This window comes from Scyliorhinus canicula, chromosome 6 (assembly GCF_902713615.1).
Source record: "Scyliorhinus canicula chromosome 6, sScyCan1.1, whole genome shotgun sequence".
NCBI lineage: Eukaryota > Metazoa > Chordata > Chondrichthyes > Carcharhiniformes > Scyliorhinidae > Scyliorhinus > Scyliorhinus canicula.
Genome location: NC_052151.1, coordinates 164,201,360 through 164,227,718, shown reverse-complemented (window position 1 = coordinate 164,227,718; position 26,359 = coordinate 164,201,360). Strand labels below are relative to the sequence as shown.

The window sequence follows — 26,359 nt, the reverse complement described above, 5'->3', positions numbered from 1 at the left end:
TATTGCCCGAGGATGAATGAGGAGGATTAAAACAGCTCATTCTCAAGAGGATCCTTTGATCTTTGTATTCATTTTTAACCAAAAGAGTTGGATTTTAGTTCTCGTTAAAACAGCTTAATTGTGGCCTTGCTTTACCAGCTTCATGACGCATTACACATTTGAGGATAAAATCAAGTAGCAACAATACAGTGGTAATAACGCTATTAGATTTTTCTCCCCAACAAGGATTGGGAGAAGACGATCAAAGTGATCACATCAAAGACTTTTGCTTAAGTAGGTCAATCAAATTGGAATATTAACAGCACTTTACATTATAATAATAAGATGCAAGTCCTCGAAGACTTTTGCGTGTCACATTTTCTTAAGCCATTTGGGGCATTTCTATACCATGAGACAAAAAAAGATGAAAACCTCAAGCTCAAAGTTTCAGTTCTTGATAGTATTCTGTGGTTTTGCACAATTCTTGTATTCCAATGTAGATATATATCTATCTACAGCAACAGGAAATATTGCAGAAACCATCGCAACTGTTCACAAATTGAGTTGCTGCAACAAAAAAAGGCAGGAGTTTCTTGTCCGTCCCGCTGGCGGGTTATTCCGGTCCCACCAAAGGTGGCTGCCATGACAGACAAGCCACACAAAACATGTGTAGAGATCAGCGGGACCAGAAAATCCCGCTGGCAGCCACTGGCAAGCCGTCTTCCCCATCCGCAAATACACCGCAGGGGAGACTATAAAATCCTGTCCTCCTGGGTGTAGGGAAAACACAGCTAACAAAAAGCACAGAGATTTATGCACTGAAACTCAGAAGTTTACAATATTTTCACAGAGATTTAAATATGAGAAATAAATGGCTTTCCCTTAACACACAAACATTATAAACTTTTGCAATGTAGAAGGAGACCACTCTGCCCATCGAGTCTGCACCGGCCCTTGGAAAGAGCACCACACCCAAACCCACACTCCATCCCCACCCAAACATTTTGGACACCAAGGGCAATGTAGCATGACCAATCAACCTAACCTGCACATCTTTAGACAGTGGGAGGAAACCGGAGCACCCGGAGGAAACCCACGCACACACGGGGAGAACGTGCAAACTCCACACAGACAGTGACCCAAACCGGGAATCGAACCTGGGACCCTGGAGCTTTGAAGCAATTGTGCTAACCACTGTGCTACCTTGCTGCCCCATTAAATCATATTAAGTCCAAAGGCAACATGTTGGTTACCGTAAAACTGATTAGTCATGGACAAGAATTAGTTTATATGAGCTTAGATTCTGATGCAGGTGGATAAATTATTTTGTCTGATGAATTTTGACACTTGCTGATCCATAATTCTTTCCTTGGCAAATCAAAATGTTGTTCACATCCACATCAGCCTCACACTTGGATTTTTTTTGGTGAAACAAAAAAGGCTTGGCTCATAGATTCCTCAGCCAAGACTGAGGTGACAGGATAGCATTGGGAAAGTCTGGCAAAAATAAATCTGCATTCCAGTTCCATAGCTGTCCAAAAGAGAGCTTTACTTTTACTGCAGCTATTGTCTCCGAGCTGAGTGTAATTATAGTTCCTGCTCCCCTTAATTTCAAACCCTACTTGGATCAGCAGCAAACATCAACTGATCTGTCAGTGGAAACTAGTTACAGATCAAGAGACCGCTGCTTAATTTCATGCCTTGTTATTGAACAATAACTGAATAATCAAATACTACTTGTACGACTACAGTACAGCAAATGTGATGTCAAAATATTGCAGGAATTGCTTTGAGATGAATGGTGACTTCAACATACTAGACAGCTGCTTACACTGATGGCATTTTGCATTAAGTATGATTAGCTGAAACAATTCATCAAAAATTAATTACATATTCTTTCGCCTAGTCACCATGTACTATTTCTGCCTTTTTTTTCCAGTGATTTTCATAATGTGCCAGGTTTCTTCCTGTCTCATAATGGAAACATTTTAATCGCAGTATAAGATCGTCTCATTTATCTCAACGCCATGGCAGAACTGTTCTGAGCAACAGAGTAGCTTTCAGTTTGAATTATTGTTAAGTTTAACAATTTAATTTTGTACCTACCTGGGGTGCCTTAGGTGTGCTGGAGGTCAGTGTGAGTGCAATTAACTCAGAATGGAATATTCTGTTTTGTCTATCCTCATGAGGTTGGAAACACCTATGTCCCTTTTTATGGGAAGGAAAGACAGATTATGAAGTGTCTTGCTGCTTTATTTTAAATTGCCTCAATTCTACTAGTCCTGGTTCTTCAGAAGGTTTGATTAATTAATTTGTCGGTGCTGGTCCATTAGAGTCTTTGATTCTCCTTAGTTCTTGACTTACTTGGCTAATATTTACTTCTTGCTGTCTGCTTTGTCCCTCCAGATTTTTGCACTTGTCTGCCGAAGATGCTAATCCTGCAGGGCGTTAACCCAAGGGACAACTTCTTCACACACTCTTACTAACAGATGAAATTAACTGCCACCACATGCAGTGAATGTGGACTTGGTTAAAGGTTTCAAAAAATAAATACGTCTAGAAGCTTCGTGAAATCTCAATTGAGGGGATATGAGCTGATAATTGCGATAGAAGGGAGCTGCCAATGGTCTTTGCAGGATCAGGAACAGAAATGACGTGAGAAATTGGCTGGGCTTTTTTCCTAGTTTCTTGTATTTTCTGCTTCTCCCTAATTTCAGCAAGGCTTGGAGTGATGGTATTCAATCGCACTCATCAAATCTTTTTAGTTGTGCTTTATTTAACTTGCATCATCGTCATCATCACATATAGGTCATTATAGCTGTAAAATCGAAGATGTAACTTCTACAAATAATTACTTTCGCTAAACACATGGGAATATGTAACAAAGAACAGCCCCAAAATCTAATCTGGGAATAACTCAGAAAGTACTTTTATTTCCGATGGAAATCAGTGGGGAGTCCTTCTGCAGCTGGCGCTGTGATGATGTCATCAGCTTGCAGGAACCATCTCTGAGTCAGCAAACATGCTGGAGCTATCTCAACAGTAACACTATTTCAGAGCATCGCGATAAGATTGTCAATTAAGCCTAATTATTAGCTCCCTCAATCACTCAGGTGCTTAAAGCAATGAGTAACTGAGTCATACAGACCATGAAGGTCCCAGTTTCAATTCCTGACATGGCTGCTCTCATCCAGAGTGCTGGTACAATAGCGTTTTGGGAAAGGTGACGTTCCTGATCATAATATAACACACTACTGGAAACTCACGCCCATGGGTTTTAGGTGAGAACAGAATCAGACTGTGTTGCTTGCACAGTTAAATAGCCCGTTAAGGATCACATCAACAAGATGGAGGAATGGAGGAAAACTGCCAACAATGGAGCTATACCACAAGAAGGAGAAAGCACTTTTGGGAGAGGAGAAAATTGAGCGAAAAATAAATGATAAGGAAAGCCTATTAGAAGTCTAACAATCTTATATTCTACTCACATTTTAAATAAACTTCGACTCTAACAGCATTTCACGGAAGCTAGCTCATGAGCTGGCAGTTTCAGACCATTTTCCTCTCCTTTATAACTGAATCCTTGATTATTGACGAATATAGATTTCATGATATTTACTGAGCTGGCTCCCATCATGTTCTGGGTTCTGTCCTCTCACTGCTGAATGATTTTTTTGCTGCTTTTCATTTTCTTTCAATGCCTGCTGAACCACACTCATCCTTCAGAACTGCTCCATCATTCCTCACTGGACTGGGCTGCTCTGATTTCTCAAGCTAGTACACTCTTAACCTTATGTACTCTTTACTTTCCAATTCCTGTTCTTCAGACCAGATCTCTAGTCTACATTGGTTCTGTAGATTTACTTTTTATCCTTCTCTGGCTCTCTGTGCTTCATTGATTTTGTTTTCTAATTTCAGGGTTTCACTCCCGCTATTTACTTACCCGTCGGTATTCCAGAACTGCTAGCATGGGAGAATAGTTCTCTTTGGTTAACCTCTCCTGGATTTTAGTCAGCATTCCACTACTCCTTGGGGCTCTGTTTCCAATAAGTAATCATCAGCAATGTGCCCTCTGGGGGCAGCACGGTGGCACAGTGGTTAGCATTGCTGCCTATGGCACTGAGTACCCGGGTTCACTGTCCGGGTGGAGTTTGTACATTCTCCCCATGTCTGTGTGGGTTCCAACCCCACAATCCAAAAGATGTGCAGGTTAGGTGGATTGGCCATGCTAAATTGGCCCTTAATTGGAAAAATTAATTGGGTACTCTAAATTTATTTGAAAACAAAGGAAAAAAAGCAATGTGCCCTCTGATGCTTCCTCCTTTGAACAACTTCTAGTTTCAATCCCTTTCCACAACTTCGTCTCCAAACCTGGCCACTGGCACTTCAATGTACCCTCTCTGCAAGTCATAATCAGCCCACCAAAGCATCTTACATTTGAACTGTAGAATCTCTCATATTTCGGTAGAAATTGAATAGCATTGCGCTGCCAGCATGAACAACTTTCATTATAGAGTGCCTTTAATGTGGAAACATGTCTCAAGGCATTTCACAGAAGTATAACGAGACCAAAATGGGCACGGAGCGGAAAGAGATGGTATTCGGAGGGGTAACCAAAGGTTTTGTCGGAGAGGAGATTTAAGGAGGCTTTTAAAGGAAGGAATAAAGAGAGGTGGAGAGGGGGAGAAGTTTTTCATCATCAATTCAGAGCTGAAATTCAGGATTGCTGAAGGTACAACCATCAGTCACAGAGCAAAGTGGAGGATAGAAAGAACTTTAGTTTGAGAGATGCATAAGTCTCAGAGGGTGGAGATAGGGAGAGTGTTTAATATTTCCTACTGTAGAATTGCTGCCCCAAAGGAATCCTGGAAAAGTATCTGTCGAGGCTAAATGCCCGAAAGGCACAATTCCGGAGCACTAACAGCAAAGTCTAACTCAACCCCTTCAAATAATTAACACCACACTGCACACAGCCAAAGCACATGCATTATGGCACCAATTAAATCAAAAGCTACTCTTAGTTCATGACTATTTGTGTAAGAGTATTATTGCATGCCAGATAAAATGTAACCTGAATCTATATAGGTCTCACAGACAGCGATATATCCAAAATTGCGTTCTACATAGAACATAAAACATACAGTGCAGAAGGAGGCCATTCGGCCCATCGAGTCTGAACTGACCCACTTAAACCCTCACTTCTGCCCTATCCCCGTAACCCAATGACTCTTCCTAACCTTTTATTGGTCACTAAAGGCAATTTATCATGGCCAATCCACCTAACCTGCATGTCTTTGGACTGTGGGAGGAAACCGGAGCACCCGGAGGAAACCAATGCAGACATGGGGAGAACGTGCAGAGTCCGCACAGACAGTGACCCAGCGGGGAATCGAACCTGGGACCTTGGCTGTGAAGGCACAGTGCTAATCATTTGTGCTACCGTGCTGCCCACAAATAATGCTGTTCTCTAAATAATGCTGAACACGTTCTTACAGAGGCAAGATATATTCCAAGGTAATCAGTTGGAACAAGTCTTGATATGATGAACACAGGTTTTCCTGTCCATTGAATGGTTTAGTTTCTTGTTCAGTTGACTCAGCAAGCACTGCACAGGCACAAAAATGTTTTTGCTACATAAAGGAAAGCAGCACAGATTTAGATTTGTTGATGTGTAACGTGGGGACACTTCATTCAACTGGCCTGTTGAAAACTAAAAAGCCGCCATTATGCAGCAGTGTCAGCAGTGTAGGAATGTTCTCCAGGGATGACCCTCGCTTTATGTCGAAAAGATGAAGCATAATTAATTTCCACAAGAAAAAAAGGACAACAGAGTACTAGTTCCTCTCTATAGTACTGCCTTAGGTTACAGCAAAGGACACATCACAGAGAGAATGATTTTTGTATTGATGAGGTAAAACAAAGTACAAATAAAGCTGTGTTGTATCACTATTTCAATAAACATGCAAGGCACAAGTGAAATGTTGACAGCAGGTCACCCTCTGTCTTATACAGAGAGTAAGTTACCATTTCAGATGTGATTTTTCATCAGAATTTTGTCATCGGGGTCATGTACAAAACACAAATCTATTTTTGCCCTGCTGTGTACTTCCAGTATGTTATATTTGTTTGTGGAAGTTGTGGTGTCTTCTTATATTTTTGCCTCAAAGTTACAAAAATTGTTTTAAAAGAGAACCAGGGTCTCATTTTGTGATCCAGTGGATCCTCCTCCCTCCGCGTGCTTGTGGGCCCCTGACGTACTCCATGGGATGGAGGGTTAGCTGAAGTGAGCTCCAGGAGCCTCAATGTCATCTGTCACTGCCAGTCCTGGAGTCTCGTCATTGTTTTCCCCAGGCAGCTGAATGCATTGCCCATGTCTTCAGGAATTGAGCCATGCTTCAGAGTTATGAATCTGAACTCTTGCCGCAGGCTTTCTGCTGCTGTTGGGCTGAATGCAATGCGGGCAACATCTCCTGCGACTGAACGCTTTGCGACTCCTCCATTCGGCCTTGCACTTGCAAGAGTGTCACTGACACTCCCTCCTGGTCTTCGCGGCTCTGCCTTTGCATCTCCAGCAGCTGAGGAATGAATGAGTCCAGAGGCCTGGCTGTGGCACAGCCTGGTCCATAGAATCCCTGTGCAGGTAGTGCAGAAAGAGGCCAATCTGACCATTGAGTCTGCACTGACCCTCTCAAAGAGCAGCTTGCCCAGGCCTATTTCCCCTGCTCTACCCCTGTAACCCCACCTAACCTGCCCAATGTCTTTGGATGGACACTAAGGGATAATTTTAGCATGGCCAATTCATCTAATCTACACATCTTTGGACTATGGGAGGAAACCAGAGGACCCCCATGCAGACTCGGGGAGAACATGCAAACTCCACGCAGTTACACAAAGCCGCTTGGTGCTGTGAGGCAGCAGTGCTAACCAATGGGCTGCCTGATCCTGGGATCCAGCAGACCGCAGACTAGCCAATCCCTGTGGATTTGTGCAGGTGATAGCTGTGACGCTACATTCGTATCCTCCTCCAAGATCTCTTCTGAGATCGTCGAGGGTGAGCAGCGGGACATTGCTGGTAGATGGGCCAGACTCTTTGGTTGATATTACTGTAAGGCAAGGAATATGGTTTTAGTACATGGCCTGGTCAACGGCTTAGACTACATAGAACTCACTTGAGACTGGTCAAAAGTGGTTCTCACTTTTCTCTCACCTGCTTCTCCCCCAAGAGCTTCATGGCTCTCTCCTCATACAAAGTCAGGATCTGCAGATCGGCATCCCACCGGCCATTTTCTCTTGCTCGCAGCTTTTGTGGGCAAGTTTCTCTTGCAGGAACACAAATGGGGATATTGTGAGCTGGACGCCTGATGGGTCAGAGGTCGATGGCATCTGGCACATGTAGGCACTGCCCTTAGGCAGGTAGGGGTTCTGATGAGAAGTGCTGAGGAGTAGTGGGGGGGAGGGGGGTTTGAGGATGCTGCTGGGAAGTCAGGTACTGGGTGTAACTGTGAGGAGGCAACGAGGTAATGGAATGGATGAGTTCAGAGAGAAGGGAGAAAGCACTTACCCCAGCTGATCGGAGTAAGTCCTTTTTCGCACTGCATCCTCCTTCCCCTTGGTCAGGCTGCTGGCACCGACCAGTGCTGCTGCTGTTTCCTAGGCAGGATTTGTCACCTTGCTGGAGGGCTTCCTGCCAGTCCAAGGGTATATTGTGGCTCACCTCTTCTCCACGGCATCCAACAAACGACTGAGGGCCCCCTCCATAAATCTAGGAGCTGGTTTTCTCACTGCCATCCTCCTTGCTTAAATGAGAGCAAGTGCTGTGGAGCCATTTAAATTCAGTGCCTCCTCCATTGAAGGGCTCAGATGACTCCCAGGGAGGTGAATCAGATGCTTTGTCCTTCAGGGGCACCAGTTTTCATGTGGGGGAAAAATAATTCTTCTCAGTGCCTGCAAATTGTGGTCCGGATCGCGCCACCAGGGCCGGCGAGAATCTCACCCACTTTCTTGCCGAACAGACACGTTGTCATTTTACCGGAAAATCCCACCCAAAGAGAGACAGAGTGTGAATTAGAGAGGTGATAAGGTTTTTGGGGTGGGGGGATTCCAGAGATTAGGGCCTTGGCAATACATAGTACTGATAACAATAGCGTGAGAAAATCCAACGACATGAATCAGATCAAAATTGAAGAAACGCACAGATATTGGAGGGTTGAAAGACTGGAGAAGGTTGTAAAGATAAGAACAAGTGAAGCAATGACGGGATTTGAAAACAAGGATCAGAATTCCGAAGTACTGCCAACTCTAAAGTCATAGATACATAGAACATACAGTGCAGAAGGAGGCCATTCGGCCCATCGAGTTCACACCGATCCACTTAAGCCCTCACTTCTACCCTATCCCCATAACCCAATAACCCCTCCTATCATTTTTTGGACACTAAGGGCAATTTAGCACGGTCAATCCACCTAACCTGGATGTCTTTGGACTGCGGGAGGAAACCGGAGCACCAGGAGGAAACCCACGCAGACACGGGGAGAACGTGCAGACTCCGCACAGACAGTGACCCAGTGGGGAATCGAACCTGGGACCTTGGCACTGTGAAGCCACAGTGCTAGCCACGTGTGCTACTGTGCTGCCCAAGTCAATGTAAAGAATAGTGAGCACAGGGATGATAGATGAATGGGTATGTGTGAATTTGGATAGAGAGCAGAATTTTGGATGAGCTCAAGTTTACAAATGGTGCAAGGTGGGAGAGCTCGATCAGGGCTTTAACACATGAGCTAGGCAAGGGTGGAGACTAATGACATTACAGAGGTGTATGAAGCCACTCAAGGTTATGAAAAGAATATGGGATCATCACGGTGTCAAAATGGTGCCATGGTTTCAAACAGTTTGGTTCTGCCTCAGACAGGTGGCCAGGAAGGATGCAGAGTCGATGGCTGGCGAACAAAGTGGGTGACCAGAGTGCAATTATCCCTGCTCAACCACTCTGCAGTCTTTGAGATGAACAAACACCCCATGTTCTTTTAATACTTCTCTTCTCTTGTTCAGTTTAGCGGGACTGCCCTTGCTTAGTTCCACTCTTACTTATCTAATCATAATCAGACCAGCTCCAGAAATGTCTATTTTTCCAGCATTATCTCCTGAATTTCCAGGAATCTATCTTTGACCCTTCCCCCTTCTTCCTCATCTGTGCGCTGCCCCTTGGCAACATCATCCCACCTCGCAGCTGTCAGTATCAGTCTAAATGAACAGTTAGGAAATGCAATTGAGTTTCCGGCAGAATCCATGCAGAAGAACTTTGATTTTATCAATATTAAACCTCACTGCCTCCTGTATGATTTGTACCATGCCTATAATTTGTGAAATGATAATGATATCACACTAATCTGTCTTCCAATCCACAAAATACAGAGGAAATGATGTGCTCTGAACAGAATATATGACCAGTAGTTGCGGCATATCATGATTCTACCTCCCGAGTCTGACCAGCAAAGTTCAAATTCAAATTTCACGCCATTCTGAACCACCTTGTACTCTGCCTGTAAAAAACATCCTCACCAATACGTACACATGCACTGAAATATCATACTGCGACAGCTTAGATCAAAACCATGGAAATTGATATTTGAAAAGTTATTTTTGTTAGTTTAAGTCCAACCAAAATAAAACTCAAACTTTGCAAGCCCCAACAACTTTTCTGTTCATCATTTGAATGAGTCAAAGTGACATAAATTAACATGCTGACTGCTATTAGACTATTATTAAGATGTAATGGTTAATATGATTGCAAAAGATTTAATTACATTTCAGGAGCAAATTAATGCATGTTCTACTTTTCACTGGTGTTCCTTTGCAATCTATTTCCATTTTAGGAATTAGCTTTCGATTGGACTTCAACAAACCTTCTTCAGTTCCTGAGTGAACACACATCTTATATGACATATTCTAATACAAGCAGACCTTTATCACATATTTGGAAATGTTCATGCTTACAAACCTGGACTGATGCTAATGAGAGAAAGCTTATGGTGCCACATAAAGGTGAGGCCTCCCTCAAAGATGAAGAACAGAGTTTTTTTATTTAATTAGTCAGTTGTCTAGTTGTAAGATACTAAATAATAAACTTCCCAGGTACTGACAAAGCACAATAATCAGCACTAAATCCAAAAATGTGATGGAGATTCGATCACTCACCTTCTGGCTCACCACACAAGTTACACTGTGATTCTACAACAAAAAGAGCAAAAGAAACATCCATTACTATTTCAATTTGCCGCATGAGGAATTAGCAATATACAATGCATTCAATTAGCAATGAATTAGCCAAGTTCACTTATTTTACTATTTAAACAGGAAAACACATGTTGAAAACACAGTAGAATTTATCACTTCAACATCTTAGAAAGCAATACTGTCACTCGATCATAAGTTCTTCTATTTTCTTTCAATTAAGTACTGAAATGAATATTCAATTGTATTTACTCATTTCAGAAATATTTTGGGGAGTTACTTCATTTCACAGCAAAGCGCACTGCCTTCATATATCCTCAATCTAATTTGCACATAAATATTTGTATACCAATACATTTATTTTAACTGAAACAAAGTTTATTTCAAAGTCTAATTGAGTAAAGGTGCACCATAAAGAAAATAAATACTTGTGTGGTGTTATGATTTAGATTTATGATTTATTATTACAGATTTCTGGATACTAATGATATAAAGGGATATTGAGGTAGTGGGGATAATAGTATAAGAGGTAGATGTTCAGTCATGATCTGTTTGAATGGCAGAGCAAGCTCAATGGGTTGAATAGCCTACTTGTATATCTATTTTACAATGTTCCTTTACCTGTTGCGCATTATAAGACTGTTATGTTTTAAATTGTCTCATTTAATTCAAGGTAAAATGCAGTTGTTTGGAAAGGGAAATATGATCTTCTACCTTAATTGTATCAACTTAGATGTTTGAAAGTAATAATTCGTACACCTCTAGGACATTTTCATTTTTGAGGACTTGGGCAAGATACATTTAAATTATTCCATTTGTGTGACACTGGAATTTTATTTTGACTGAATGGTTCAGTGTAATAATGAAAATATTTTGAACAAAATATGCAAGATATTGGTGGCCAACTAAAATGGGAACCTTGTAAGACATCAATTTTAGAGATCATTGAAATTACAGCACAGAAGGAGGCCAATTATCCCATTGTGTCTGACGAGAGCTATCCGATTAGCTCCACTGCCCTGCTGTTTCCCCAATGCCTTGCATTTATTTTCTTGTCAAGTATTTATTCAATTTACTTGGAAAATTACTATTGCATTGCTTTCATAAAGTTTTCAGGCAGCATATTCCAGATTCAGCACGTTCCAGATCTCAACAGATTGCTAATTACAACAAATTCCCCTCATCGTCCCTCTTGATTCTTTTCACAATTATCTTAAATTTCTGTCCTCGAGATAACGACACTATTGGCAGTGGAAATTATTGACTATCAAAACCATTCATAATTCTGAATGCCTCTGTTAAATCTCAAATTCTTTTGTCTCTCCATGAAACCAAAATCTATTGGCTCTAGTTCCATTCTAGTAAACCTCTCAACAGCTTTCACTTCCTTCCGATGGTGTAGTGTCCACAATTGGACACAATACTTTGGCAGATTGAGGCCTCTTTTAAAAGTATTTCGCATAATTTCTTTGCTTTTGTATAGTTTATAAAGCCAAAGATCCCTTATGCTTTTTAACAACCTTATCAATTTTCCCTGTCACATTTGTGTATGTGAACCCCAAGAACTCCTTCTAATACAATTTATATTGCATCTCCTCATTCTCGCTTCCAAAATGCATTTCATATTTCTCTGCCACATGTTTGATCATTTCAACACTCTATGGGCGCGATTCTCCACTCCCCACGCTGGGTGGGAGAATCGCGGGAGGGCCGGGCGAATCACGACATGCCGCCCTGGCACCCTCCGCGATTCTCCCACCCCCCCAAAATGGCGTGTCGCGGAATCGCCGCTCGCCATTTTTCACGGCGACCGCCGATTTCCCGGCCCGGATGGGCCGAGCGGCCTGACGTTCCCAACTTGTTCACGCCAGCGGCAACCACACCTGGTCTCTGCCGGCGTGAACATAGCGCGAAAGGTAAGTTTGGGGCCTGTGGGGGGGCGGAGAGGGGATTGAGCACCACGGCCATGCTCGGGAGGGGACTGGCCCGTGATCGGTGCCCACCGATCGTCGGGCCGGCATCTCCACGAGACGCACTCTTTCCCCTCCGCCGCCCCGCAAGATCAAGCCGCCACGTCTTGCGGGGCAGCAGAGGGGAAGATGGCAACCGCGCATACGTGGGTTGGAGCCGGCCAACCTGCGCATGCGCAGCTGACGTCACTTAGGTGCCACTGTCGCGTCATTCTCGGCGCGCCGCTTTGACGCAAGCATCAAGGCCCGCCGGCCGTGTTTCTCGAAACGCCAGTCCTAGCCCCCCCGAGGGGGGGGGGGGAGAGAGAGAGAGAATAGGGGCGAGGAGCGGCCTCCGACGCCGTCGTGAAACTCGGCCGAGTTCACAACGGCTTGCCCAATGCCGCACGGCATCGGAGAATCGCGCCCTATATCTTCCTGAGATCTGCTACTACCTGCTCACATTTCCCAGTTTAGTGTCACTGCAAACATTTGACATTTTGCTGCATCTCCCAAAGTTCAGTTATTACTATTTATCAAAAGAGCACAGACCTCATATCAACCCTTTGGGGAACACCACTGCATACTTCTCCCCAGTCGATAGAAAGTTGCTCACCACTATTCCCAGATTGTTGTCCCTTAGCCATTTAAAAAATTCTTGCTGCCACTGTCCCTTTGATCCCAAGGAGTTTATTATTGCGAACAAGTTTATGGTACATTGACAAATACCTTTCGATAGTGCACATGTACAACATCAACTGCACTACCTTTAACAACCCTTTTTGTTATTTCATCAAAGCACTTAAACGTTTGTCAGATACAATTTGACTTTAACAAGTTCACACTGGTTGACATTGATTAACTCAACTTCTACAACTGACAATAATTTTGGCCTGACATTAGGTTGATCAGGGTTTGGTTACCAGGTTTAACCCTCTCACATTTCTTTGTAATATATGCAGTCATCTAGTACCAGGCCTGCATCTAAACAAGATTGAAAAATTGCAGCAAGTCCTTGCATTATTTCTATCTGTAGTTCTTCCAACAACAAAAACAACAAGAAGGATGCATCCCAGAAATGTTCCTACTTTGAAAATGGCCAATCTCCCCTATGTTTCCTTTTATTCTATCCAATTTATTTGCCATCTCCTCTTACCATAACGTTGACTGCGTCATCTGACCTCATGAAGACAAGTGAAAGTTACTCAGTTAGTACCTCTGGACAGGTTTTAACTAAATGGGAACAAAGTCCGATAACAAGGGCGTTTAGCCACGTGTTTCCCAGCGCTCACAGCACCGAGAAACACAACGCTATAAAACAGCAGACAGGGGGTTTCAGCGGGGAACGTGTAGCCCAAGCTGCACATAGCCCCTTTTTGTGCACTGAGGAGCTCCACTTGCTGCAACTCCTTAGTGCAGTGAGAGGTCGGGATGCCATTTTTAAATGGTGTCCCGATCTCTGGAGCCCCCGAAGCGATCTTGAACCCCCCCCAATTTTGCCTATTCACCTAGTCTGTCAATATCTTCTTGCAATTTTATGCTATCATCTAGACGTCTACAATACCACATAACTTTGTATCATCAATCATTGTCGATTGTCGCAAAAACCCATATGGTTCACTAATATTCTTTAGGGAACAAATCTGGCTTCCTGACCTGGGCTGGCCTACATGCGGCTTCAGAACCTCAGCAATGTAATTGACTCTTAGCTGCCCCTCAAGGGCAATAAATGCTGGCACAGCCTGTGACATTCACGTTCCATGAATGAATAAAACAAAATTAATGAATAATGTGAATAATTGAGGCCCCAACACAGATCTCTGTGGTACACCACAAGTCACATCTTGCCAATTAGAGTAATTACCCATTATCCCCACTCTCCGTTGTCTGCCACTCAACCAATTTCCTAACCATGTCAATAATTTTCCCTGAACTCCATGGGCTTCCACCTTAGTTAACAGTCTCTTATGTGGGACTTTATAAATGCCTTCTGGAAGTCCATATAAATAACATCTATAGATGTTTCCCTTGTCGACTACCTTAGTCACCTCTTCAAAAAATTCAATAAGATAAGTCAAGCATGACCCTCCCTTATCGAATCCATGCTTGCTCTTCCCGATTGACTGAAATTTTTCAGGTGTTTTACAGGAATTGTGACACCAACAGCGTGGGTTCAACTCCCATACTGGCTGACCTGGGACCTTGACGCTGTGAAGCAACAGTGCTAACCACTGTATTGCAGGTATTGCACATGCAGGGGTCTCTCAAAGGCAATCAGATGGTGTATAGGAACCCCCAGAGCCTCCCAATTTGCTGGGGCCATCTATGGTTATGGGCACACAGAGGAGAAAGAGGAACACGATCACCTTCATATTCTTCTGAAAGACACACACCATCCTGACTTGGACATATCCTCTGCACCTTCGTCGTTGGTGTGTCAATGTCCTTAAACTTCTGAACTAACAGCATTGTGTAATCCCTTCACGATATGCACTGCAGACATTTAAGAAGGCAGCCCACCATCACCTTATTTAGTGTAACTAGGCGTAGGTAGTACAGGCCACCTTTCCAGTGATGCCTGTGGTGTTCTTTGTGATTATTGTTCTCAGAATGAATGTTGTAGTGTTCACAAAGACAACAAAAGCTCGGTTCATAAACAATGCTAATATTCATTGACACTATCTGAATTAAGTTTGACCACTTACTCTTAAAGTAAACAATAATCTAACCTATAATCTATACTCAACTACACTAATCTCAACACTCTATCTAATACTGTACTGCACTCTCTATCACTGTTATAATATGAATAGTCCTCAAACACTTATGCTCAGAATAACATAACAATGTATATTGTTACTGACTGGACAACTGCTTATGAATGTGGGTGAAGAGACACATGTTAATCGAAATGTTATATTTGATAATGAGAATAGAAACCATCTCCATTTGTAGTCAATGCCATCAGTCTCTCTTCATTTTCTCATTTGACCCATTGGCTCAGTTATAATTTCTGCCCAATAGCACAACTTCACCATTACAGCCTTCAGATCTCAGCATAATAAATACATCACAAGATCTAACTGAAAAAGATCACAGAGACAGGCTTAATAAAATTGCCAGATGTCAATGTATTTGAGAATGCATTGGGTTGTAAATTTTGCAGCGAGGTCATTCTTCTCTGAAATGAGTTAAGCTCAATAAAGTCAGGATGTATTTCAAAGAACTAGTCTACAAATACTGTACAGACTGCAGGAAAAAAAGATGAGCTCCATGCAGTTTGCATAGCCATAGCAAAGAGGTAACTGAGCAGTAGTTGCTCTGCGCCCATGCTTGCATTTTTCAACGGTTTTAAACAAAATATCAAACAAGTATCAACTTTTAAATATTAAGCCATAGCTCGTTCATCTGAGCATGGGAACTATGTTGACAACAAATACTGTGATAATGTACTCCAAATGGTAGGTGTACTGCTATCTGGCACAGTATTCAAAGAGGCATGGAAAAAGTGAGCCCAAATAATGCATTTGCTGTAATCACAATGATTTACATTCATAGAGTACCATTACCATAATAAATCACCTCAAGGCTCTGCACAGAAGTGTTGTCAAAAAACATTTAGCACCCATCCACATGAAACCAAAACCTTTGCCAGAGAAGCAAGCTTTACCAAGGGTTTTAAAGGTCAGGAGGCGGTGACGTTTAGGGACGGAATTCCAAGGCTAATGGTAGAGGCCAGGGTTTGGCAACGTTTTTAACCTCGAGCCATTAAAAAACAAAATTGCCTGAAACAAAACCCATTTGGAACTGCAGGACAAAAATTCAACATTTTAAAATATTTGGCAGATTGCAAGTGTTTCTGCTTAAAATATATAATTTTCATATATAATGCACAAAATACACTTAATTTGTTTTTGGTAGAAAAAAAAAATCAAAATGCTAATTACCTAATTCTGAATTAGCACATCTTTTGAAGTTTCTTTCAGCTTTTAACATTTTTATTTTCATCTCTCAGCATATACATGTTCAGGTTTTATGCATCAATTTGCATGAATTATGTATAAGCATGTTCGAAGAGAAAATGTAAAATTGTGAACCGTACTAGTTTAATGGAAAACCCAGCAAGTTTTCAATTTGAATAAAAAAGGAATATCTTTCATTTGCAAATGTAACAGACTGAATTTTATTTGTCCGATGTGTTTTTACGTTGTATTTTGTAATAAGTTGAACTTTTTCATGAGAATTTTGTCGGTAAAGTCATTTTTGAAACAAGCTTTAACTTAACATGCATAGAATTAAGACTTTTTTCAGCTCTTGATTCTCACGGTTAGAAGAAAACCTCTAATAGTACATTCAGGATAATTCATTGTCTCAACTATATTACAAGCAATAATAGTTGTGGTAGTATGACTAGAGGTACTACCGTACCTGGGAGTGTGAGCTGCTATTGGTGGAGAAGGCTCGCTGCCCATTGGCCCAAGTGTTGCTTTCCCATTGGTCGAGATGAAGGTAGCTCCACCCACGAGGCGGAGTATAAGAACCCGTGTCTCCCAGCAGCCATCGTTCTTTCTGTACTCAAGCTGCTGGGCACACCTTGTAGATTAAAGCCTTCGATTCGGACTACTCCTTCGGTTTTTGACCGACCGTTTCTGAGACCGTGGGACTCCCCCTTCTCTCGCTCCAGGGGCCCCGTGCGGCCCGCCAACGTCGCTGCCCATTATCCCCCAACGCCACGTGCGACCTCCGGGCACCGCCATTTTGTGCCTCCGACGCCACGTGCGGGGTCGGGTGCTGCCATTTTGTCCACCCCCCACCATGTGCGACCGATGGGTGCCGCCATCTTGGATCGGCTCCGAGGACCCAATGACTACGCAGCACCCAATGAAGACTCCGACTATGCCACGAATCGCTTCAGTCACTCGGGACCAGTCTCGACCCCGAACCCTCTCTATGGCAACAACGAAGGTCCTGCTCAATGGGCATGAAACGACCTGCCTACTGGACTCCGGGAGCACGGAGAGTTTCGTACACCCTTCCATGGTAAGACGCTGTGCTCTCCGTCTACCCGGTCAAGCAAAAAATCGTCCTGGCCTCTGGCTCCCATTCAGTGGAGATCATGGGGTGTTGTATAGCGGACCTCATGGTCTAGGGGAGGTGGTTTTAAAATTTCAGACTCTACGTTCTCCCACACCTCTGCGCGGCCACACTCCTGGGGTTAGACTTCCAGTGTAACCTCCAGAGCCTAACATTTAAATTCGGCGGCCCTACGCCTCCCCTCACTGTCTGCAGCCTTGCGACACTCAAGGTCAAGCCCCTGTCCTTGTTTGCAAACCTCACCACGGATTGCAAACCTGTCGCCACCAGGAGCCGATGTTACAGTGCCCAGGACCGGATCTTCATCAGGTCCGAGGTCCAGCGGCTTCTGAAGGAAGGGGTCATCGAGGCTAGTAACAGCCCTTGGCGAGCACAAGTTCTGGTGGTAAAGACCAGGGAGAAGAATAGGATGGTCATAGACTACAGTCAGACCATCAACAAGTTTACGCAGCTGGACGCGTACCCTCTCTCCCGTATATCCGACCTGGTCAATGTGGTGAATGTCACTTAGTAATTCACACTGTATTTACCAATACTATTGTAAGTGCAGTAGCGTTATCCGACCACTAGGGGGAGTAGCTCTGGGAATGCTCAGGAGTTTGTACAGGGCTCCGCCCTTGGCTCCGCCCACGACTCCTCCCCCTGGACTGCTGTATAAATAACCGTGTCCAGAGCCAGCCTGAGTTCATCGAGAGTTCAACGGGTAACAGGCTGGCTCTGAAGTAAGTAGATTAAAACCACTGTTCATACCTGAAAGCACATGTCTCGTGAATTGATGGTTCCATCAATTTAATCTACTTAAGAACAGTCAGGATCGATCATGGAATCAGACCTCAAGCCTGGACGCCTAGAACTCGACCCACAGGATGCAGAGGCAAAAGAAATCTTCTCCCACTGGCTGCGGTGCTTTAAGGCCTACCTGGCAGAAGCAAGCACAGCCAAAACAACAGAGGAACAGAAGTTAAGTCGAATGCACGCGAGGGTGAGCCACAGAATCCCGACGCAACTAAACTCGGCTGGTTCATATACTGCAGCGCTAGCGATACGCGATAAGATGTATGTAAGGCCCATTAACGAAGTTTACGCACGCCATGTGTTCACGACTCGCCGCCAGCGGCCTACAGAATCACTCGCCGAATTTCTAAGAGAGCTCAATAATTTATCAAATGACTGTAACTATCAAGCGGTTACCGCGGCTGAACATATAGAACTTGCTGTACGCAACGTTTTTGTAGCGGGCCTCAGGTCTAATTATGTGCGCCAAAGACTGCTGGAAAAGGGGGCCCAAGACTTAGAAACAACTGCGGAAATTGCTACCACAATGGAGGTCTCTTTCCGCAGCCTCACCTCGTTCCCCGCAGACCCCGCGACCCAATCATGGGCCCCCGACCAGCAACTCCCCCAGGCCTGTGCCACGCGGCCGCCCAGCCACTATGCTGCTCCAGACTGCCATTTCTGCGGCCAGAATCAGGACCCGCGGCAGCACTGCCCGGCCCGCAACGCGACCTGCAGCAGCTGCGGGCAGAAAGGCCACTACGCGAGAGTGTACCTCGCAAAAAGGGCCCCAGCTTCAAACTCCCCTGCGGCATGAAGTAATCGCTCCCCACACCCGCAGGGCCCGAAACGCTGCGGCCTATGCTCCGACCCCGCCCCCTCCCGCCACGTGCGATCCATGGGGGCTGCCATCTTGGAAAACCTCCACCACGCGGCCGGCCACGTGCGACTCATGGGGGCCGCCATCTTGGATGCCATCTTCCTCGCCGCCCGCCACGTGCGATCCACGGGCCCGACCTGCATCTCCACGCTCGGACAACTCATCGGAAGAGTACAACTATGAACTCAGAGGGCAGTCATCACGGGGCCACTCCAGCACAGCTGATCGAGCCGCCGACTACCCGCAACTCAGCGCAGTCACCCTGGACCAATCGCGCCCGAAGCATCTGCGAAACTCGATGACAGAGGTCCAAATCAACGGGTACAGCACGCCATGCCTTTTCGACTCCGGGAGTACTGAGAGCTTCATACACCCAGATCTGGTAAGACGCTGTTCACTCCCCGTTTTCCCCGAGCGGCAAACTATCTCTCTCGCTTCAGGCTCCCAATCTGTCCAGATCCAGGGGCGCACCGCCGTGACACTCACAATCCGAGGAACTAGCTATGCAAAATTTCAACTCTACGCCTTGCCCGAACTCTGCGCACCACTCTTATTAGGCCTAGATTTTCAATGTAATCTTAAGAGCCTCACCCTCAGTTTCGGCAGGCCCCTGCCCCCACTCACTATCTGCAGCCTCGCTATGCTGCGAATCTCCCTCCCTCCTCTCTTTGCCAATCTCACAAAGGACTGTAAACCCGTAGCCACTCGTAGCAGGCGGTATAGCCTGCAGGATAGGGTATTTATCAGATCAGAGGTCCGAAGGCTTCTCAGTGAGGGGATAATAGAGGCCAGCAATAGTCTCTGGAGAGCTCAGGTGGTGGTCGTTAAGACCGGGGAAAAATTCCGCATGGTTGTCGACTATAGTCAGACCATAAATAGATTTATGCTCCTCGACGCGTATCCCCTCCCCAGGATTGCAGACATGGTAAATCAGATCGCCCAGTATCGGCTCTTTTCCACGGTGGATTTGAAGTCTGCATACCACCAGCTCCCAATCCGCCTTGAGGACCGCCACTACACGGCATTCGAGGCCGATGGCCGCCTCTTCCATTTGCTCCGGGTCCCCTTCGGCGTCACTAATGGGGTCTCGGTGTTCCAACGAGCAATGGACCGAATGGTGGACCAGTACGGGCTGCGGGCCACGTTTCCGTACTTGGACAATGTCACCATCTGCGGCTATGACCAGCAGGACCACGACGCCAACCTCCACCGTTTTTTCCAGATGGCACAGAAATTAAACATCACCTACAACAAAGAGAAATGCGTTTTCCGCACAAACAGACTGGCCATCCTCGGCTACGTCGTGGAAAACGGAGTCCTGGGCCCAGACCCGGACCGTATGCGCCCCCTCTTAGAACTCCCTCTCCCCTATTGCCCCAAGGTCCTCAAACGGTGCTTGGGCTTCTTCTCCTACTACGCCCAGTGGGTCGCTCAATATGCGGACAAAGCCCGCCCACTTTTTAAGGCCACACGATTTCCCCTGTCAGCTGAGGCACGCCAAGGCCTTCAACGACATCAAGGAGGACATCGCCAAAGCGGCCATGCGGGCGGTGGATTAATCCACTCCATTCCAGTTTGAGGGCGATGCCTCAGAGGTAGCTCTAGCAGCCACACTAAATCAGGCAGGGAGACCAGTCGCATTTTTCTCCCGTACCCTCTCCACTTCAGAACTCCGACACTCCTCAGTCGAGAAAGAAGCACAAGCCATTGTGGAGGCTATTCGTTACTGGAGACACTACCTCGCAGGTAGGAGGTTCACCCTCATCACCGACCAACGATCGGTTGCCTTTATGTTTGATAACTCGCAAAGGGGCAAAATAAAAAATGATAAAATTCTTCGGTGGAGGATCAAACTCTCCACCAATAATTACGATATTAAGTATCGACCCGGGAAGCTCAACGAGCCTCCGGATGCTCTATCCCGCGGCAGATTGACCGACTGAAAGTCATCCACAACGACCTCTGCCACCCGGGGGTCACCCGGCTCGCCCACTACATCAGAGCGCGAAACCTACCTTTCTCCAACGAGGAGGTAAAAGCGGTCACTAGGGACTGCCCGATCTGTGCGGAGTGCAAACCGCACTTCTATAGACCAGACAGGGCCCAACTGGTCAAGGCTTCTAGGCCCTTTGAATGCCTCGCGATTGATTTCAAAGGGCCACTCCCCTCAACTGACAAGAACGTTTACTTTCTAAACGTCGTAGACGAGTTCTCCCGTTTCCCATTGCTATCCCGTGCCCCGACATGACCTCCCACACACTCATTAGGGCCCTGAATAGTATCTTCACCCTGTTTGGTTTCCCCAGCTACGTACACAGCGACCGGGGTTCGTCCTTCATGAGCGACGAGCTGCGTCAGTACCTGCTCGACAAGGGCATTGCCTCGAGCAGGACTACCAGCTATAAACCCCAGGGGGAACGGGCAGGTGGAAAGGGAGAATGCGACGGTCTGGAAGACGGTCCACTGACCCTCCGGTCTAGAAAGCTCCAGGTCTCCCAGTGGCAGGAAGTCCTCCCAGACGCGCTCCACGCTATTAGGTCCCTCCTATGCGCAGCGACCAATCAGACCCCTCACGAGAGGCTCTTCATTTTTTCCAGGGGCACTACCACGGGGGTCTCACTTCCGGCATGGCTGAGGACACCGGGCCCGGTACTCCTGAGGAAACACGTCAGGGCACACAAAACCGACCCCCTTGTTGAGAAGGTGCACCTGCTCCACTCCAACCCCCAGTACGCCTTCGTCGAGTTCCCTGACGGCCGCCAGGACACAGTATCCCTTCGGGATCTGGCACCCGCCGGATCCAGCGCCCCCTCTACCCCCACAGAAGGACCCCTCACCCTGAACCCCATGCTGCCGCCCCCTCGCGCTCCCGAGCCCACAAGCTCGCTCCACCAGTTCCGTGCACCCGCGCCGGCCAGCCCCCAGTCCCCGGTCGAACCAGAAGAGTATGAAGCTCGGACACAACCCTCCCTGGAGTCCGCCATTGTACCCCAGCACACCACACCCATCCAGCCATCGCAAGAGACTGCAACCCCGGTGCTCCGCAGATCACAGCGGACAGTTCGATCACCGGACAGACTTACTTTGTAGACCATCACCCCCGCCGGTCTTGATTTTTTTGCAGGGGGTGAATGTGGTGAATGTCACTTAGTAATTCACACTGTATTTACCAATACCATTGTAAGCACAGTAGCGTTATCCGACCACTAGTGGAGTAGCTCTGGGAATGCTCAGGAGTTTTTACAGGGCTCCACCCTTGGCTCCGCCCATGACTCCTCCCCCTAGACTGCTGTATAAATAACCGTGTCCAGAGCCAGCCTGAGTTCATCAAGAGTTCAACGGGTAACAAGCTGGCTCTGAAGTAAGTAGATTAAAACCACTGTTCATATCTGAAAGCACGTGTCTCGTGAATTGATGGTTCCATCAGTCAAAAGGTCGCACAGTACTAGGTCTTCTCCACGGTGGACCTCAAGTCCGCCTACCACCAGCTCCCCATCCACACGAGCGATTGCAAGTACACTGTGTTCGAAGCAGGCGGGCGGCTCTACCACTTTTAAAGGGTTCCCTTCGGTGTCAAAAACGGGGTCTCGGTCTTCCAAAGGGAGATGGACCGAATGGTTGACCGATACGGTTTACGGGCAACCTTCCCGTATCTCGATAATGTCACCATCTGCGGCCACGATCAGCAGGACCACGACACCAATCTCCGCAAATTCCTCTAAACCGCAAAGCTCCTGAATCTGACTTACAACGAGGACAAATGCGTGTTTAGCACCGACCATCTATCCATCCTCGGCTACGTAGTGCGAAATGGAGTGATAGGCCCCGACCCGGAACGCATGCGCCCCCTGATGGAGCTCCCCCTCCCCCACTGCTCCAAGGCCCTGAAGCGCTGCCTCGGCTTCTTCTCATATTACGCCCAGTGGGTCCCCAACTACGCCGACAAAGCCCGCCCCCTCATCCAACCAGCCACGTTCCCCCTGTCGACGGAGGCCTGCCAGGCCTTCAGCCGCATCAAAGCGGATATCGCAAAGGCCATGATGCGCGCTATCGACGAGTCCCTCCCCTTCCAGGTCGAGAGCGACGTAGCGATGTAGCTCTGGCAGCCACCCTCAATCAAGCAGAAAGACTCGTGGCCTTCTTCTCCCGTACCCTCTATGCTTCCGAAATCCGCCACAGGAAGCTCAGGCCATAGTAGAAGCTGTGCAACACTGGAGGCATTACCTGGCCGGCAGGAGGTTCACCCTCCTCACAGACCAACAGTCGGTGGCCTTCATGTTTGACAATGCACAGAGGGGCAAGATAAAAAAACGCCAAGATCTTGCGGTGGAGGATCGAGTTATCCACCTACAACTACGACATCTTGTATCATCCTAGGAAGCTGAACGAGCCTCCCGACGCCCTGTCCCGTGGCACTTGTGCCAACGCACAAGTGGACCGCCTCCGAGCCCTCCACGTGGACCTCTGCCACCCGCTTCTTTCATTTTGTCAGGCCCGCAACCTGCCCTCCTCCACCGAGGAGGTCAGGACAGTCACTAGGAACTGCCACATCTGCACAGAGTGCAAGCCGCACTTCTACCGCCCCGAAAAAGCGCATCTGATAAAGGCTTCCCATCCCTTTGAATGCCTCAGCATGGACTTCAAAGGTCCTCTCCCCTCTACTAACCGCAACACGTACTTCCTCAACGTGATTGACGAGTACTCCTGCTTCCCGTTCGCCATCCCCTGCCCCGACATGACCACACCCACCATCATTAAAGCCCTCCACAGCATTTCCTCCCTGTTCGGATTCCCCGCTTACATACACAGCGATAGAGGGTCCTCCTTTATGAGTGACGAACTGCGTCAATTCCTGCTCAGCAAGGGCATTGCCTCAAGCAGGACGACCAGTTACAACCCCTGGGGTAACGGACAGGTTGAGGGGGAGAATGGCACGGTCTGGAAGACCGTCCTGCTGGCCCTACGGTCCAGAAATCTCCCTGTCTCACGCTGGTAGGAGATCCTCCCAGACGCCCTCCACTCAATCCGGTCGCTACTTTGCACGTCTACCAATCAAACGCCTCATGAACGCCTTCTTGTCTTCCCCAGGAAGTCTTCCTCAAGAACCCCGCTCCCGAGCTGGCTGGCTGCCCCCGGGCCCATCCTGCTCCGGAAACACGTGCGGGCGCACAAATTGGACCCGTTGGTTGAGAGGGTCCAGCTGCTCCACGCTGACCCGCAATACGCGTATGTGGAGTACCCTGACGGCCGACAGGACACGGTCACTCTACGGGACCTGGCACCTGCCGGATCCCTGCCATCGCCCCCGGCACCAGCCCCACCTACCCCCCTCCAACCCAACTGCTCCCCGCAGGCGCTCCCCTCCATGGCCCGCCAACCCCCTCACCCGTGCTGCCCAGAGGACTAGACGCCCCCTCCCACGGCCCGGCCCTCACCAGCTCCGTCTAGAGGTGTGGAAACCTCAACGAGGACCGGATCATCGCTCCCGGAGTCATGGACGCCCGCATCTCCAACATCTCCGACGAAGCTCCGCAGGTCGCAGAGGACATCCAAGGCCCCTGATCGGCTGATCGAGTCGATATGAACTTTTAAGGGACCTTTTTTTTCCCCGACTCTGTAAATAATTTGCCGTGAACACATCTCTGTATATAGTTACGAGCCAGTGGGCAGCCGCCATTGGAGATGTATAATCCCATATCACTAGTCATACTACCACTATCTTGTCCCACCCGCAGCCCCAACCCCCCGGTTCCTTTCTCAACAAAGGGTGAATGTGGTAGTATGACTAGAGGTACTACGGTACCTGGGAGTGTGAGCTGCTATTGGTGGAGAAGGCTCGCTGCCCATTAGCCCAAGTGTTGCTTTCCCATTGGTCGAGATGAAGGTCGCTCCACCCACGAGGCGGAGTATAAGAACCCGTGTCTCCCAGCAGCCATCATTCTTTCTGTACTCAAGCTGCTGGGCACACTTCTTGTCGATTAAAGCCTTTGATTCGGACTACTTTTTTTCTGTGCTTATTGATCGCACATCAATAGTCACAACCATAAAACCTGTTCCCTGAGCAAGAGGCATTAGGCAAGATCTTTCAGCTGCTCAGCCAGTGGGATTTTCCGGTCTGCTGACGGCGCACACCCCCACCGTGCGTTTCCCGAGGCATGGGATGGATTCAATGGGAAATCCCATTGACAGCAGTGGGACCAGAAGATTCCACCACTGGCCAATGGCGGTGGGGAGGGAGGGGGGCTCCTTCCACTGAGAAAAACGCCGTGGAATAGGCCAGAGAATCTCACCCGTTCTCTAGAGCCATGGTGGAGCTATACCAGTTGGGCAAGATTTTTTAGAGTACAATTATGCTTTTTGTAAAACTATCATCTGAAATAGTAAAGTGCAGCATAAATATTATACTTTTAACACCACAGTTAAATCATGGCTCTCACTTTAATTGACTTAATTTCATTTTAATAAGCTTTTTCACGGTAATGTGATCCAACTCAAAAATGTTGGGAGCCGCAAATGAGATATTAAACAGCAGCCGGCATGGGCTGCTGACACCTGGCCAAGGCAAAATGATTATTGTTGGGGATGCACAAGAAGCCAGAGCTGCAGGAGCGCAGCGGTCTCGGAAGCTTGTAGGGTCAAATGAATTACAGAAATAGACAGGTGCAAATCCATGAAATGATTAGAAATTAGAAAAGCTTTGCCAGTCTGAGAGCCGATGAAGGCCAACAACATAGCACGATGGATGAACGGACTTGGTGAAAATGAGCATTTTGGCAGCAGAGTTTTGGATGAGCACAAGTTTATTGAGGGTGGGAGATGGGAGGCCATCCAGGAGAACACTGGAATGGTCAAGTCTTGTTGTAAAAAAGGTATATGTCAGAGTTTCAGATGCAAATGAACTGGAAAGAGGCAGAGAGGAGAGATACCTCGGAGGTGAAAGTAGGTGGCTTGGTTGACAGCTGATATGGGAGCAGCATGGTGGCACAGTGGTTAGCATTCCTGCCTCATGGCACCAAGGTCGCAGGTTCGATACTGGCTTTGGGTCACTGTGTGGAGTTTGCACATTCTCCCCGTGTTTGCGTGGGTTTTGCCTCACAACACAAAGATGTGCAGGCTAGGTCAATTGGCAATGCTAAATTGCCCCTTAATTGGAAAACATTAATTGGGTACTCTAAGTTAAAAGAGAGAGCTGATATGTGGTCAGAAGCTCAGTAGAGCACAGAGGAGGGAAGTCAACTGGTGTTTAATTTTAACTGTATAGCTTCTGCAATAAGCAATTTAACAGCAAATCATTTAAAGAGGCATTGCTTCCATGAAAAACTCTCAATTTCTGTTCTGGTTTAATCAAGAACTCAAGAGCAGCAATATTTCAGCCTGAGTCTAAATGTGCACTTCACATATAAAAAGCTAAACCATTTTCATTGATCGTAAAGAGTCTGTGCTTCAAATCAGA

The 26,359-nt window shown here is 46.7% G+C and overlaps 1 protein-coding gene across 4 annotated transcripts in view; it reads right to left on the bottom strand.

The window, feature by feature from the left end:
- The window catches only part of dlgap2a (discs, large (Drosophila) homolog-associated protein 2a), a 1,284,003-nt gene that overhangs the window by 633,926 nt on the left and 623,718 nt on the right, over window positions 1-26,359 (bottom strand). For all 4 annotated transcript variants that reach the window (XM_038800403.1, XM_038800402.1, XM_038800404.1 and 1 more), the window contains one exon: window positions 10,174-10,206. In XM_038800403.1, coding sequence (XP_038656331.1) covers window positions 10,174-10,206 — 33 coding nt within the window. The remainder of the gene's footprint in view (window positions 1-10,173; window positions 10,207-26,359) is intronic.